Source organism: Chenopodium album, chromosome 1 (assembly GCF_948465745.1).
Source record: "Chenopodium album chromosome 1, dcCheAlbu1.1, whole genome shotgun sequence".
NCBI lineage: Eukaryota > Viridiplantae > Streptophyta > Magnoliopsida > Caryophyllales > Amaranthaceae > Chenopodium > Chenopodium album.
Genome location: NC_137834.1, coordinates 90,274,517 through 90,290,877, shown reverse-complemented (window position 1 = coordinate 90,290,877; position 16,361 = coordinate 90,274,517). Strand labels below are relative to the sequence as shown.

The window sequence follows — 16,361 nt, the reverse complement described above, 5'->3', positions numbered from 1 at the left end:
AATTAATTAAATTGGTGCAAGTTGTAAGTCGGGAAATTGGCCGTTTAAAGGAAAATTGGATGGTTCCACCCACCCAATTTGATCCCCAGAGGGTATTAGGGACCTTGATAAACATTTCGGCAATTTTTATTTCCAGGTGAAAAAAAAAGTTAAAAAATTCCAAAATTGAAGGCTAATATCCACGCTTTTTGAGAATTTTTGGAGATTTCTTGTAGAGTTGTCAATTCAGGTTAATGGGTCGGTTTTGGGTCGGAAGAGTGGGTCGGGTAAAATCAGGTAGGGTCAATTCGGATTAGTTCCATAATCTATGTGGGTCGGGTTTGGGTTAGGTTATGCTTGAGTCGGGTCATGTCGGGTCATACTTCTTTTCGGGTTTGGGTTGGGTTTAGGTCGGGTTAATAACAGGTCGGGTTACATTCGGGTCGGATGAACAATAGGTTGAGTTTAATTCGGGTTAAAACGGGTTAGGGTAATTCTCGCGGGTTCGAGTCCTGTTCGATTCAAGTCAATAATTTGCGGGATAGAATCAAGTCGGGTCATTCTCGAGTTTAAGTCAGGTTCGGTTCAAGTCAATAATTTGCGGGTTATAATCAGGTCAGGTCATTTTCAAGTCGGGTCATTCTCGGGTTCAGGTAGGGTTTGGTTCAAGTCAATATTTTGCGGGTTATAATCAGGTTGGGTCATTTTCAAGTCGGGTCATTCTCGGAGTCAAGTCGGGTTATGTTCAAGTCAATAATTTGTAGGTTACAATCAGGTTGGGTCATTTCCAAGTCAGGTCATATTCGGGTTCAACTAACTATAAATAGATAATTATCATTTTTATCAAGCTAATTATTTCCTTTGACTATAATATATATGACAATATACTAGGGAACTATAGTTTATAATTTAGGAAGATAATTATCTCCTTTGACCATAAAACAAATATATACTATATTTAACCCTTAAATTTGAGGATGATGCTCCTTTCTTTTGCTAGCCTGGACCGACTTGGTCTCCCTGGAAAAAATGCTTTGATCAACAATAATAAGGTGGTCTAAATTGCATTTAAAGGTAATTTGAAATCGTGTCAGGAGCAATTTGGGTTGAATTTAGGTCGGGTCAATAACATGTCGTGTTGATTTCGAGTCGGATTAGTAACAGATCGGGTTGAATTTTTGGGTCGGGTTAAGAATAGGTCTGGTAAAATTCGGGTAGGGTCAATAACAAGTCGGGTTGAATTTCGGATCGGGTTTGTAACATGTTGTGTTAAATACGGGTCGGGTTAGGAACGGGTCGGGTTGAATTCAGGTTAGGTTAGTAACAAGTTGGGTTAAATTCGGGTTTGGGCCAATTTCGGTTCAAGTCGGTTCGGTTCAGGTCAATAATTTACGGGTTACATTCGGGTTGGTCATCTCCAGGTCAGTTCATGTTCGGGTTCGGGTCTTACATACTCGGTTCAACTCGGGTCTAGGGTTGGTTTAGGTCGGGTTTAGGTCACCATTTTTTCGGGTTCAGAAGAGTTGGTTAATAATCGGGTTTGAGTCGATATTTTGGGTCGGGTCAACTTTTGACAACTCTAGCAATTAGTATGAACAAGTCAAGCAAAGTAACCTACAACCTCAAAAAGCTTCTTCAGTACTCTTTAGTTTATTCAACCCTTTTAGCTTGAACAGAAAGGAGAAGATAGATTCTATAAATCACCTAACTTTCTTCCTTAGAACTCACAATACAAGTATATCAGTGCAAAAATATATCTTTCATACTCAACCCATGACTTGTACACAAGCTAAACCGGAAGACAGGCTTAGTGCTTTGCCTGACTCACTTCTTTGCCACATCCTGTCTTTTCTCCCTACAAATGAAGCTGTCCAAACTGTCTTAATCCGAAGATTCGGCACCCTGTGGACTTCCCTTCAAAATATCGACTTTGATGATGACTTGCTCTCTCACTTGTGGGCAGATGAGGATATTAATTCAGGTTTCTTAAGGTTTGTCCACAAGGCGCTAACACTCCATCAGAGGCCTACAGTCGACAGGTTCAGAGTTAACATTTCGACCATGTTATATGAAGATATAACATCATTCCAATCTGTGAATTGGGGACGTGAAATAGATTCTTGGTTAGATTTCGCTCTAAAGAAACAAGTCAAGTTCCTAGAATTTGGGTTCGGAATGGTTGAACCTGTTAATGAGGTCTATAAGTTGCCTTTCATAGAGTTCATTAGTGATTCTCTGGTCGAGCTGAAGCTGGTGTTCATCGAAATGAAACTTCAGAAGCGAGTAAAAATGGGGTCACTTAGAGTTCTGAAACTTGAATATATGAGTCTGAATAATGATGTTTTCAAAGAAATCATTCAAGGTTGTCCTTTGCTCAAAGAAATAGAGATATCTAACTGTTTGGACTCTCGCGATTTCACTGAAATCAATGCCCCAAATTTAGATATATTGAAGCTTGATAGAGAAATAGTTGCAGATTCAGAGGAAAATATGAAGATCAATTGCCCAAAATTGTCATCGTTTAACTACAGTGGATGTGTGGATGGACTGGAGATTGTGAACCTTTCGTCTCTTGCTGAACTTTCCTTTCGTTTGACGCTTAACATTTCAGCAACAAGCTTCGAAGAGTTCACCGGGTTTCAATCTGCTCTAACCAAACTTCTGCATGTCAAGAATGTAGCTTTATCAGATACATTTGTCACGGTACCAACATTGATACTCAGTTCATTTCTGTTTCTTATACTGTATTTCCTAATGATATCTTATGTTCTTTGGTTTCTTTTTTAGGTGTTGTTCTATTGCATTCTAAAATGCAATCTTCAGGAAATTGTTCATTGGAAGCGAGTGGATCTAAAAATTAGGTTGAATGATAAGCACATCCTTGGTCTTAGTCATTTGTTAAGGAAATTGCCTTACTTGGAGGAACTTGCCTTGACTGTCATCCCATCATGGAATTCTGACTTAGTCAAGGTGCGATTCATTTACCTTTACAATAACTCTAGCTTCCCTTAAAATCTTAAAATTGCTTCTTTAATTTAACAAATCCTTTCACTGCAGAATGTAGATTCAGAACTCGAAAGTTGCAACCCGGGTAAGGAAGAAGTGTACAGCTGGAGCTCTCTTAAAACCATTGTCATTCATAACATTTCAATAGGTTCGTATCCTGTCGTGGTTCACTTGGTTGAGATTCTGCTCAAAAGTTCACCAGTGTTAAATGAAATGGTGATCTACTACAAGGCCAGCAATGAATCCTCAGCGATGCTGACATCAGAACAATTGTCAGAATTTTCTGAGAAGCTGCCAACATTCAGAAAAGCCTCCCGAACAGCAAAAGTTATTCTAATGTGAGAAATTGAACGGTAAATTGCTGCATACTGTATGCTGTAACAAACCTTTTATCCAAGGAATCATTTTCTCCTCGTAATATATGCACTTCCCGTTCTGCATTCAAAAAAAAGAAAAAGAGAGAGATAGAAAGATTGTTTGATGAATTCTATCTTCATCCTTTATTCTTTAATTGTTGTACCGTCAATGAATGGCCACATTATTACATCATATACAGGTTTGAAAGAACGAAAGAACAGTATACTCTCTCCATAAAGCTATTATTGCTTCACTCGCCAAAGAACAATTATTTTTGTAAAAAAAAAATATACAAAAGAAAATGCAAAATACTAGAGAACAAAAATGTGTGAAGACAATAAAGAAAAACCTTATACCACCACCATTGTACAATTTGTATATCAGCAAGCTCAGTTTTTCAGTCACAGCCTCTTACCATATCAAGTCTACGTTTGGCACGATCAAGAGTAATCTCTTTCCTGCGGAGTCCATGCCATGTATTCTTAGAATATTCATGCCAGGATCCAAGCTGTAGAATTCCCTTGTGTAATGCCTTCAGATTCACCAGAGGCACTGTTGTTGGCCTTCCATGAGCACACTACAATATAAAACTGTCAAGCAAACTCGGGCTGAATCTACATTACACAACCTAGAGATTCCCATAGTTTTGAAGCTTACTTGAAAACATAATGAAGTTTGCTTCAGCTCTTCAACGATGAGGGAACATTCAGATGGCATGAGTTTGTCCCCAAACATAATAGCACCTTCAGAAAGAAAATAAGATAATGTTGATAAAGAATATTGGCAGCAAGGAGTAGCCCAATCACAAATTTCAAGTAAAAGGAACATGTACGAGTCAAGTAATTATATCATGTTAATTGTCAACTTCGGTAGTATAATTTATTTCCTCTGTTTTTTTAGTTGACACATTAATTATGACACGTTTGTCTACTCACGATTTTAACAATTAATATCTCTAAATAATAACATGTAAAAATTCTAAGTTAATATTAATAAAATTTACATAGAGACGATTCAAATAAGATCCCACATGACCATGTTTTATCATAGCTATAAATCACAAAAGCGAGTCAAAGTAAATTTTGTGAATAGTGTCGAAAGTCAAAACGCGTCAACTTAAGAAAACGGAGGGAAGTATAAATTGAAGTAAATCATTCAGGACTTCCATAAAACATAAGCCAGATTCCAATTAGAACTTGCAAGGTGGACAGCATAAAAGACATGACTTTCTATCCAATTTCAGCCAGGCATAGAAAAGGCAAAACAGAAGCATACAAAACTTTTCAAATCCAGAATAGAATTCATGTAAGAAATAATCAATTCATAAATTCAAAATGCAGTGCTGCAAAAGAGAAAACAAATGAGGGAGCTACACAAAGATTAAGATTATACCCCTGCATGCTTTGTAGTTTAGGATTCGAACTACAGATGGTGGAATGATTGATGATCCATCAGTATCAGCAAGCTGTTGCAAATGTATAAAACAGAGAAAAGATAATTATCTTGGACAAAACATTCATTGACCTAATAGATGGATATAGCTAGCTTAAAAATTGAGGTCAGACTTACTTGTTCAAGAAATTCCACTAAATCTTTATCAGACAAGTTTACACCCAAAATACATGGTACCTAACAACAACAAATAAAACAGAATTGACAATTATTAAATTAACCTAGTATCCATGTCTCAAGGGAAAAAAGAGATCACAGACTAGAAAGCACCAGAAGCAACTTCCTCTACTAAATGTATATCAAGCACTCTTTAAATTGGATTTCAACAATAAAAGAAACTTTAAGTGCTATTCTTCTACTGGAAGTCAAGAATAGCGAGCGGAGGGATTAGTATGATTACCGCAATAAGTGTGAGATCAGATGTCCGCCCATTTAGAAGACTCAGATTCCTGCAAAATTGGATTAGTAGTTTAGTACAGCACCAAAAGTATATTGCAGTGAGAATATATGGACTGTATTTTGTTGTAATTTGGAATAGTTAATGACTAAGAGCATAATGAGAAAATTTTAGATTGAAAAATAGCTAACAAGAAACTTAGATTCTAGTGCGTTTTACTGTTCCAAGCACAAGTCTTTCCTAAATAAGTTGGACTTTAATTCATATCTTGCTTCTTTAACAAAACCTCCCCCCCCCCCCCCCCACCCACACACACACTCTCCCTCCCTCCCTCTCTCCTCCCCAGAGTTTGTTTGCAAGCTTGAACCTATCTCTGTTCTAAAATTTTACAGCAGCCTGAAAAATATATATATCTAAACTTTACAGATATAGAAATAAAAGCCTTAGTCACTCGAGTATGAGCAAACTTGCTTCATTATGTCTCCTGTATGAGAGGTGTGTGCTATGTATGCATGAATATGCGTGTGTGACTCTCCTGAGCATGTATGTGTGTCAGCAAATTACTATGCATGCTTGTTTTTTAAGACTAAAGCAATCACTGATAAATTCATTTCAGTGCACATGCTGGCATGCATGAATATATGAGTATAAGTGCAAGAAAAGATTTTTTTTTTTTTTTAAAAAAAGAGAGAGAGAGAGAGAGAGAGAAGCATTTAAAGCAGAAAACTTACTTTGTGAATGATCCAGAATCCATAGAGAAAATGTTACATATCCATCCCCAGTGTTTTATGTGCTCCACGTAATTGCACAGTAACTGGTAAGCCATTTCAGGCAAAACCTACAATGAAAGCTTCTGTAAAATTAAGATTTTAAGATGTATATAAAGAGAGGTGTTGTATCTCCATCATTCACTGCCCCTCTCCAGCAGAGTTTCCATCATACCAAGTCTTTCTCTTTTTCCAGATAGTTTATTGACTTCAATTCACCGGAAAGCACCTGAAATCAGCCATTTAGCTATAAGCATATAATGTCTTCAAAACTTCAATACCACACAACACCCCTCCCTCCCATTCCCACCCCCACAAAAAAAGGCAAAAAAATAGTCTGCAACAATACCTTGCGACGCATTTCTTCAAGTCGAATTCTCTCATCCGCAGCATGCTGAAAAAGAGTTCATCATTAGGTCAGATCAGATCCAATCACATGCTTCAAGGCATTGATGTGCAAAACAAAGTTATCACATTAAAATAAAGTAGCAAAATCAATTTCTTAACAAAGTATTCCAAACACAAGAGGGTTCCATCCTCGTATAAAATATGTAAAGAAACAACCAGCATAAGTGCAGACCTGGTCAATTACTGCTAAAGTTCCATTTGCCACAACTGGAATGAATTTACTATCAATCTGCACAAGCACCTTGGCATTCTGCAAGCCATTTCTGTTGATAGATTTTGGAACTAATGAATCGCCAGCAAGCTCAAGAATAGAGGACTGAACATCCAGTATATCACTTTCAGCTTTAAGGTCAATTAACCTATTTCCAGCCTGTATCAGCAATTTATTTTTTTAAAAAAAAAAAAAAAGTACTTAGAAACGGTTAAAAATATTTGCAGTACAAGATAACTTATAATTTCTTATTAGCTTACTCTTAGATTATTAGCAACCTCCTTTGATCTAGGATCTGGACAGCCTTCTCGCCACTTGAAATTTGACGTTTCAGAATCCTGAAAGTCCTTAAAGCAGCCTACAGCATTCAGATAGCGAGCTTTCCAAATTTAAACATGGCAAAGAATTATAGCACTAATTCAGTGGTTGGAATGACAAGAATTATAGCACTAGTTATGGCTTTTCCCGCTCTTGTGAATCAAATAAATAGTAAAAGCTAAGTCAAAAGTCTTGTCACTGACTTAATCAATCAAAAATGAAAAGCCAGAAGACAATACCCACATCCTCCTCATCATTTCGTAAACAGGTGCATAAGATACACAGATTTAAGAAGCATTGCTCCAAAATATTATTTGTCAGGTTGTCACATGAATGCAGAAGTGCAAATCTATCATATAATTCATATACTGCAATTAGAGCCCATCACCGATGGAAATCAGAAGGGGAGCCTAATTTCAAAAGTCTCAAAAGACTAGACTATTTTATCTCATCAAAAGGGACTCTACAGCTAAAATTTATGTTGATTTTTCATATAAATAAAGCACCCCTTATCCTCTGTAAAACTAATACTCATTAGTCTCCCTTAGCCCCAATAAGTAGGTTTCACATTACTGTTCAGGAATATCCCATTACCACTTTCTTCAAGCTAGTTTGGAAGTTGGGTGTGGATCTTTTGTCAAAGGGGAATGAACCTAATTTGTTCTACATGTTATTCTAACATTGTCTCTTCAATGATTGGCTACTTAAGGTAATATTTTGTATGTGCAATAGATAGTTAAGGCATGGGAAACAGTGTTCCAATCAAGGCCAATCATGTACTCCCTCCGTTTTTTATAAATGCATCACTAGCATTTACACGAAGTTTAGGAGAGCTTATTTGCTTTAGTATTATATTGTGCAAGTGGGGCAAAGAGAGGATTAGTTAATTTTATAAAAAGTAAAATGTGAACCATGAAAGACAGCATCAGAGAGAGAGTAGTTTTAAAATCATTTAAGTAGGGACCATGAAAGACAGAGAAATGATAAAATATTTTGAGTGGGTTTTAGGGAAAAGAGAGAGAAATAATAAAATATGGTATAAAGCTACCACAAAAAGAATTAAAGAAGTGATGCAACACCCAAAAGTAGCAAGTGATGCATTTAAAAAATATAAAAATAAAAAACCTAGAGGGAATAGAATTCTTAACCGTCTTTCAAAATGAAAGGGGGTACCTATATCAACAAGTAAAAAACAAATATAGTTTTTTAGAACATATACCACTGCTGAAACAGGCATCCTCTGTGTTTCCATCTAGTGACCAAGCACTGGCTTGTGTGATATTTGAGGTTTCCTTCACCTCTTGTCTGAAAAAAAAACATAAATAAATAAATAAAAAAAAAAGGATGAAAGAAGGGGGTATTATGTTTGACTAATATGAGCATGAATGTTAACAACATAACAGGAAGTCAGAAATATTACACATAATCGTCAAAGGACTGAATATCTTCCCTAAATTTCATCCCATCATGCTGGAAATTTGACCTAGAAGATGGTGCTGGTAGAAGAGGGTGCTTCAACTTGGCTTTTTCTGCACTTCAACAAAGATTTGATCTCAGTTCATCTAAACTTAACACTTAAATAAAACTAGAATCTACAAAAGCCATATCTATGACTAGCAAAACCTGGGACAGTGCAAACTTCAGGAGCTCTCTGCAAACCAGAATTTGTAGCTGTAGAAATCATAGAACTCTTTACTGAGAGAAATCTCTTCTTGCCCCTAAAAAATGGAGGAGCGGAATGGCTTCTTCTAGATCTCACAGAGCTTCCTGATGCCAATGAGCTGTGATTTTGCTCTAAATCTTCACGTCTTGGATGATAACTTTTGTGACCTTTACCATCAGATAAGGATGAAAAACACACTGATGGTTTATGTGAACTTAATTTGTTTTGAAAATCCAGACATGGAGTAAATGTCTCATATGTTACCATAGAGTTACATTTAAGGCCATCAGAACTGTCATAGCCCCTCCCTGATCTTTCTCTAGGATAGTCCTGCCCAAACTCTTGACATTTTTGCAGGTCCACTTGGTTTCCTTTGACGGAGGATATAAATGGACTCCAGCAGATTGATGAGTCTCTACACTTTCTGTCCGGAGATGGTGAATACATGTTTTTGAACAAGGGATCATCAAATCTTATAGAGGACATTTCATCAACACTATGCCCAAGTGAAGAATATTCACACATGCCATTTTCAACTCCTGCATATTCATTTGTAAACAGAGATGTTGAACGATGCATAGAAGTGAAATTCGTGTTGCAAAACCTATCACCAAGACTAGATTCATAAAATTCCTCTTTTTCATAATTTGACTGCTCAAAATCAACACTTTTTCTTACTCCAGGTTTCCTCTCAAAATCTTCACACTGAGTAATATTGTCAAAATCCCAATCTTTCACTTTAATGAAAGGATGTGTAGTTGTAGATTGCTGACCCAAGTTTGTTGACGAGCAGGGGAAGAGCACTGCGCCTGGTTTACTAGGAGACTCTAAAGGGTATTCTCTGATAAAAGATCCTCCACAGGGTGATAATAAGTTGTCATATTCCATATGATCAAGGTCAAGATCTTTCCTTGTAAGACTTCCTATATTGGATTTAGGGAGTGGCCAAGGATTTACTACCCCAATATGACACAGAGCTCTTTGACGAATATCGAAGTTATGACTAAGACAATCAGCATCTTCATTGCCATGGGAATTGTTACAGCTTCTGTTAGCCTTGAAATTATCAGTCTGAAACTGGGACTCCTTATCACAGTTCAGAGGTGCTTGAATTGGATTTTCCCATGGGTAACTTTGCAAAAGTAACTCCCTCTGATCATCATTAGCTCTATTCCTGTCATGCTCTGGTATGAACTCAAAACTCCAAGCGCTTCCCTTTTCAAGGTTCCAAGCAATTGAACTATCTACACTGACTTCATCCTTCCATCTTGAATTAAAGAGATTAATGTTTGCATAACTGGCTTCTTTTTCCGTAGAAGTAACATCATTCCTCAAAAAATCTCTATCCACCCGTTCCTTATCAAGCCCCAAAAGATCACTCCCGATACTGTCTGTTACATCACATACATAGTCAGATTGAGAAAATTCACTTACTCCAGTAAAATTCATTTGACGAGGAGACTCCCTCTTTGTGTCTGATTCCCTAAATTTCACATTGATTCTCTCTGGATTCAAGTGCTGTCTACTGCTGTTCTTCCAAACAGACGAGTCGTCACAGTCATCTATTTGCATTCCCAGTGAATCTTCAGGGCATGCAAGCTGATTCTCACTGTTCTGGATCCTACGTCTCTTTGTAGAAATTTCACAGGTCTTCAACCACCAATCTGCATCAGAAAAGAAGCCAATCATCTCAAAGTATACATACACATTGTTCTTTTCCCCTCAAATGGGGGCAGGTGAGAAGAGGAGCACTGTCTAGGCAACAGGTGTTGCATAATTAATAAGGGATATTAGCACAAGGAACAGCATGAAGTCGTGAAAAAATACAACTAAAATTCAACAGATAGGAACAGAGAACCTTTTTCTTCAGAAGAAATCATTTCAACTACTTTCTTTCTGTCATCTTTCCTGATCACAGCTTCATGTTTATGAGAAATTCCTGGCAAGAAAGAAAGACAGACATGACAGTTGTTCCATAAGGAGTTTAAGGCACAGGTAAGCAATTTGGACAAACATAATGTACAATGACTACAACCTTACCCCTCTTTATTTCCTCACTCCACATAGACATAACCGATTTTTCAATGAATGCAAGTACAGGAGCCCAATCCTGCAACACCATACTAACACTTCAGAGGCTGTACGCTTATAAGATATTACTAGCAAAACTGCAAGTAGCAAATTGGGAAGGGGAAAAATAAAAAAATAAAATAAATAAATAAAAAATAAAATAAATAAAAAAAGAGAGAGAGAGAGAAAGAAAGAAAAAAGGTATACAAAAAAACTGGAATCAGATAGTTCCTTGACTCTGAATTCACCTTAATTGGAGCACATTATGGCACCAAACTAACACTTCATATTGATAAAGTTGAAGAATGCAATCACTTATTTCATGGTAAGAGGAAAAATTCTAAGTTTTTGAAAACACTTAACTCAAATTAAACCCCTGCCCACATTTCAAAATTTGAATATTGAAGTACACTTGCAATTCTTGTATTCATCTCCTGGAAAAATCCTTGTATTAATTATTTACCAGAATAACATTTAAGTGTTGAATACATTGTGCATTCCTAAAGACAGCTGAAGCATAGAATTCTTGTTTGAAAAATAGATGTGAGAGGAAAAGAAAAAAAAAACTACTTTGCTCAAAAAAAAAAAAACTTTCCTGCTATGTTACAACATTAATTCTCTGCCCATCACATCTTAAGAGACAAAACAATTCCTCCCTTATAACTAGCACATGCAAATATCATTAAAACATAGGATAGCGAGAGACAGATATAAATAACAAACATGCTCTAGAAACACAGTCCATGTAAATGTTACAATGCCAATAGAAGCAAGGAAGCTGCCGAGCTTATCAAGCTAAGTTATGTGTCCTCATATATCCTTCAAATATCAGCACAAAAGCTTAAGAGTAGAAGCAGTAGTTTACAGCTTTCAAATCCATCTCCAACTAACCCAATGTAGACAGAGTATGAAAGTACATTCAGACTGTACTACCAAATAAGGAGAATTATCGATTATGTGACTATCCAGTCATGTTTCCTGCCATTCTATATAAATAAACTTCAAACAGAAACCTCTACATAAATCTATCTCTAATGAGAGCATCATGAGCCATCAAGCCTTTCAACAGAAAAAAAATTGATACTACTTCTGAATAGAAGCTATATTCTAAATAGCCTGCACAAGTACCAACAAGAATGCAGCCCCGAGCAATAAAAAATGATACCTTGAATTCTACAGAAGCCCTTGAAAATTCAAGATTCAGATCATAGGAATAGCGAGGACAGGTTAGGTTCAAACAGTACACTGGACCTTGAGGCTGACCTCTCTTTCCACAACTGTCACTTCCCAACTGGTCATGGCACATAACCGCCAGGTGATTCAGGAGTTTATGCATTGGGCCTTTATCCACAAACCTGGAGTTGACATCTTTGTATGTTAAGGTCCACGGATTTCAAAAGATGATTGGCTCATTTCAATTACCACATAAATGTCAAGTTCAATTTTGATATTTAAAATTTTGGATACATATATATTGAACATCCTGCAAAACATAATCAATATGTCAGACACAGATTTTTTATGCCAGCTAGTTTACACTTTACTTAGTTTACTAATTAAATTTATGTACAAATAAACTCACCTTTGACAAAAATGGACTAGACAGAGAAGACACATATCCCATGAGTTTCAATGGACCTTCAGAAAAACTCAGCTCATGTAAGCTAGAAGATTCAATACCAAAATTGCTGCACAAAAGTGTCAAAGGAGAAGGGCAACTGCGTGTGCGAAGCAATTCATCTTCACTGCATAAGGACACCATCAGATAAAATTGCAGCATATCTAGCCAAAAATAATAATTTTTACAATTGCACAGTGGGCGCACCTCTCCATGTCAATGACTTTGAAAGAAATATTAGGCTGCACAAGAGCAATCCGTACTGCACATTTTTTAACTGAGTGCAAAACTTTCTTGACACTACAGCACAAAAGCACCATCAATACAAGATCACCAGACAGTACCTATAAATTAAAACTGTAATTAGTCACTAAAATGAACAATACCTGCACTGCATTTGTCTTCTCCGAACAGGTTGATTGTAAAATAAATCACGAACAATGACTGCAAAATTTGAACATAAACTTTCAATTAGAGAAAGAAAATGCAATGACAACTTCTACCAACAGCTTGAAAGTGACAGAAGAAAATATGTGTGCATGAAGAAGACATAGTATCACAATTTATTGTCCTATCACCTGTAATATAAAATTACATGCAACATCCATTTCACGTAAGAGGACCAAAAAACTGTATGGGAATTGAAAGTAAGTCACTCTGTAGATCAAGCAATCATGACATTGAGTTTTAGGCACATCCACCTTATTTATGTCGAAACTTACAAGAGTTACAACTATAGGTGACCATACATGGTTGTGAAAAATTTGGATTTAAATCAGCTAAATGCATGGCTCAGCTTCTGTGAATGAGCCAAATTCGAAGTCAATACCATAGATGTAGAGATAACAGCTTGCAAAGTTGCAATGTATTCTTAAATGGAGGTTGTACATAAGTTTAAAATTTTAAGAGGCCTTCTCATATAATTACTAACAAAAATAATTCTTCACACAGCCTACCCAAGCCAAAGATCATCATAGAGACATAGAAAGGAGCAGCAACAGCAGATTACTTTGTTTATTATTTGAAGATTGCTTATTGAGTTGAACTTGAAGTGGAATATGGACTAAAAATCTAAAATTCAACACAAGCTCTAAGTAAATTGTGTAGTTTTATGTTGGAATCAAAGACAGCTCAGCTCGTGACCACCCTACTATAATTTGCCTCTCTTTGCTTCATTTAAATTGCTACATAGAAAATTTATTTATTAATTGCTTCCTGATATCAAGGAAGTCCAACATTAGTCTGAAAAGGCACTTTACTTTATCAACCCAAAAATATGCACACGTTTAAAGAGAGAGAGGTCAGTAACAACACCATAAAAGAACCAACTTACCAGTTGTTCCAACATCTTGCCTATCATTATCAATACTGAGACAAAGGCATTTGCGACCCTGAAGAATAAACACAAATGTTATTTTGAACAAGAAAATGGATCAGATGATGCCAAATAAATCCAGACACCATGAAACTGAAACATGACGCAGTAAGTCATACTTGCCTTCATGACTTTACGATAGCCATTGGGCCTCCCTTGTACTCTTGTTACAACTTCTACTAAAGAAATGTCAGCAATTGAGCACAGAACCTCTCCACGAAACCCAAAGCTTTCTTCTAAATTATCTTTTTCATGAATATGCTGAAGTTTTGATGTCACTGCATATGGTAACAATGCATTCACACAAGATTTCAAGGAACAACAATAACATCTGTTAATGGAATCTCAAGTTTTACCTAACTCTGAAGAGTCTACCCATAGTTTCAATACACTATACACTGGCACATAAAAAAAAAAATGTGCAGCTAAACAACATGCTTGCATCCCCAATTTCTCTTCCACTCTTCAAGGAGAAGCCAAGTGGATATAAATCTCACCATATCCAATATGAACAAGTACCTTGGAAAATATTAAAATAAAATTCAGGGGGAACACAGATTTGACTAATTGAATGGTGCTTTAGTCATGCAGTCATGCCACAAAGTAGTGAAGGATCTTGATTTTTGCAGTGCATAAAACACATGAAACAAAAGCATTTTGCTAATTTTTAATAGCATCTTGTTGATAATTAAAACAAAGATATGACTTAGTAAACCATTAAAGATTTCTCCTGCTAATGATTTCACAAGAAGAAAAGACGAACAATCTAGGCCGGCAAAATCCAACCATTCACACAATGTAGCAAAGATGTCTAGAGGTTCATCATTAGGAGCACTTACACTACAACATAATAAGACATGGATTTAACCAAAGAGAAGTCCTTGTTACCATAGCGTTCTCCCAGCAGCACCAGTCCATCCCGGCTAATGCCAGATCCTGCAAAGTCAACCCATATATGAACCATTTAGTGCTTTGATCAGCTAGGTACAGTATTTTGACATAACTTAGCAGATAATGTTACAGACCATCATCTTCTACTTTAACGTAACCATTGTTAACAGCTACAGATACAGATACCTGAAACAATACAATGCCTGATTAAATCCAAATATACAATAGTGTATAGACTCTTCATGAGTATGGTCAATTTCAGTTAAATCTCTTAAAACAATACTATAATGACTAAAAAATCCAATATCACAATTTATGCTCACTCATCATAGTCATTAACAAAAGAAAAGTAATTAAAAAAAACAAAAAAAAACATAAAACATAAAACAAAATAAAAATAAAAGAATATAATATAATAACAATAAATGAGGGAGCTTTACTAGATACATACAGCAAATTTTCCCATTTGTGTAGCAAAAAGAAAATGTACCTTTGTTGCACCAGCATCTAAGCTGTTATATATGAGCTCTTCAACAACAGTTGAAAAGCAGCTGATGATGAACCCAGAACGCACTATACTTTGAACAGACTCTGGCAAAGGCTTGATGGTTTCCATCAAACTATGCCACAACTAACCAATCTGTTTGCCTGCCCAAACTGAAATTTTTATTTGATTACCGAATATTACTTTGAGGGAAAAACAACAATTGCAACAAAAACAAGTTTTGTGCAAATATCGAACTAAATCATATATTGCTCCCCGTGTTTATGTACTGTTATATAAACTTATTGAATAGGATTGATATACAATTAGACATTTAATATTAAAATCTAATGGAAATAATGAATCAAAGATATAATTAACTCCTTTTGTATCTATTATATGCATAATATCCTAGTTGTTTGGTGTTAGAAAAATTGTTTTCTAAAATCCACTAATTAGCAGCAAATCTGGGATGTAGAAGGGCATCAACTAACATAAAAAAATATGGACTATGGTTTAAATTATGTTCTCCTCAGCTTATCTTGACTTATCGCAGAAAAAATAAGTCGAAGAGAACACGTCCATGCCCATCCCTGAGCCAGGGCAGGTAGGGCAGCTGCTGAAATTTCATAGTTTCATACTGACATTAAAGGGTTCTGCAACAAATTAACAACCAAATTTGATTCAATTATCAAATTAGGCTCGAAAAAAACCCATAATTTTAGGTAAAATAAAAGGTCCAATTTCTTAGTTTCATTTTAAGATTAAAGGCAAATTTGATTCAATTATCAAATAGGGTTCGAAAATTCACATAATTTTCTTCTCTAGCAACAAAATTGATCGTTATGATACTTCCTAGCATTTGTAATTATAAACAATAGTAAAGTAATCGAGTATTTAAAGAACCCTAAATTGAGTATACTGAAAATTAAATTAACGACAAACCCTAGATTGTGAAAATGATATTCGATGATTACAAAAGGAAAAGCACGTTACCTAAGAAGCTGCTTCAATGGAGGAAAGTAATGCGAAGTATCAGAAGTCGCTTCAATGGAGAAACTGAGAGAGATAGAGAGCGCGGGAAAGAGCTAAGTTCGTCTGTTTCTAATTTCTATTACTCCCCCTTTTGTTCTGAGGGGGTGTTTGTTTGGCAAGTGGGGATTGAGGATAGGATTGGGAATTTTAATCCCAATCGAAAAAATAAGTCTCGTTTGTTTGGTGAAAATAAAAATAAAAAAGGGTTTGGGAATGAGATTATTTATGGGTGAATTTCCACCATTTGGGAATGGAAATAGGGGTGAAATGACATTTTTGCCATTAATAAAAGAAAATGAAATAATAATCTTAGTAAGGGTATATTTGTAT

At 35.9% G+C, this 16,361-nt stretch overlaps 2 protein-coding genes across 2 annotated transcripts; one reads left to right on the top strand and one right to left on the bottom strand.

Annotated features, from left to right (window-relative positions):
- Nucleotides 1-1,723: 1,723 nt before the first annotated feature.
- Nucleotides 1,724-3,396, top strand: LOC145562787 (F-box/LRR-repeat protein At4g14096-like). The gene is made up of 3 exons (XM_081623183.1): nt 1,724-2,682; nt 2,767-2,949; nt 3,037-3,396. The coding sequence occupies exons 1-3, from the start codon at nt 1,753-1,755 to the stop codon at nt 3,325-3,327; spliced, it is 1,404 nt and encodes a 467-aa protein (XP_081479309.1). The 5' UTR covers nt 1,724-1,752; the 3' UTR covers nt 3,328-3,396.
- LOC145638767 (DNA mismatch repair protein MLH3-like) lies at nt 3,390-16,132 on the bottom strand. The gene is made up of 26 exons (XM_081689781.1): nt 15,993-16,132; nt 15,003-15,169; nt 14,647-14,698; nt 14,510-14,557; nt 13,745-13,899; nt 13,580-13,637; nt 12,633-12,690; nt 12,454-12,546; nt 12,211-12,373; nt 12,096-12,111; nt 11,794-11,996; nt 10,599-10,668; nt 10,417-10,497; nt 8,519-10,222; nt 8,316-8,424; nt 8,115-8,200; nt 6,838-6,935; nt 6,539-6,736; nt 6,308-6,352; nt 6,134-6,187; nt 5,923-6,029; nt 5,195-5,243; nt 4,912-4,971; nt 4,735-4,807; nt 4,000-4,085; nt 3,390-3,919 (listed from the first exon to the last, which is right to left on the bottom strand). The coding sequence occupies exons 2-26, from the start codon at nt 15,126-15,128 to the stop codon at nt 3,740-3,742; spliced, it is 3,972 nt and encodes a 1,323-aa protein (XP_081545907.1). The 5' UTR covers nt 15,129-15,169; nt 15,993-16,132; the 3' UTR covers nt 3,390-3,739.
- Nucleotides 16,133-16,361: the final 229 nt, after the last annotated feature.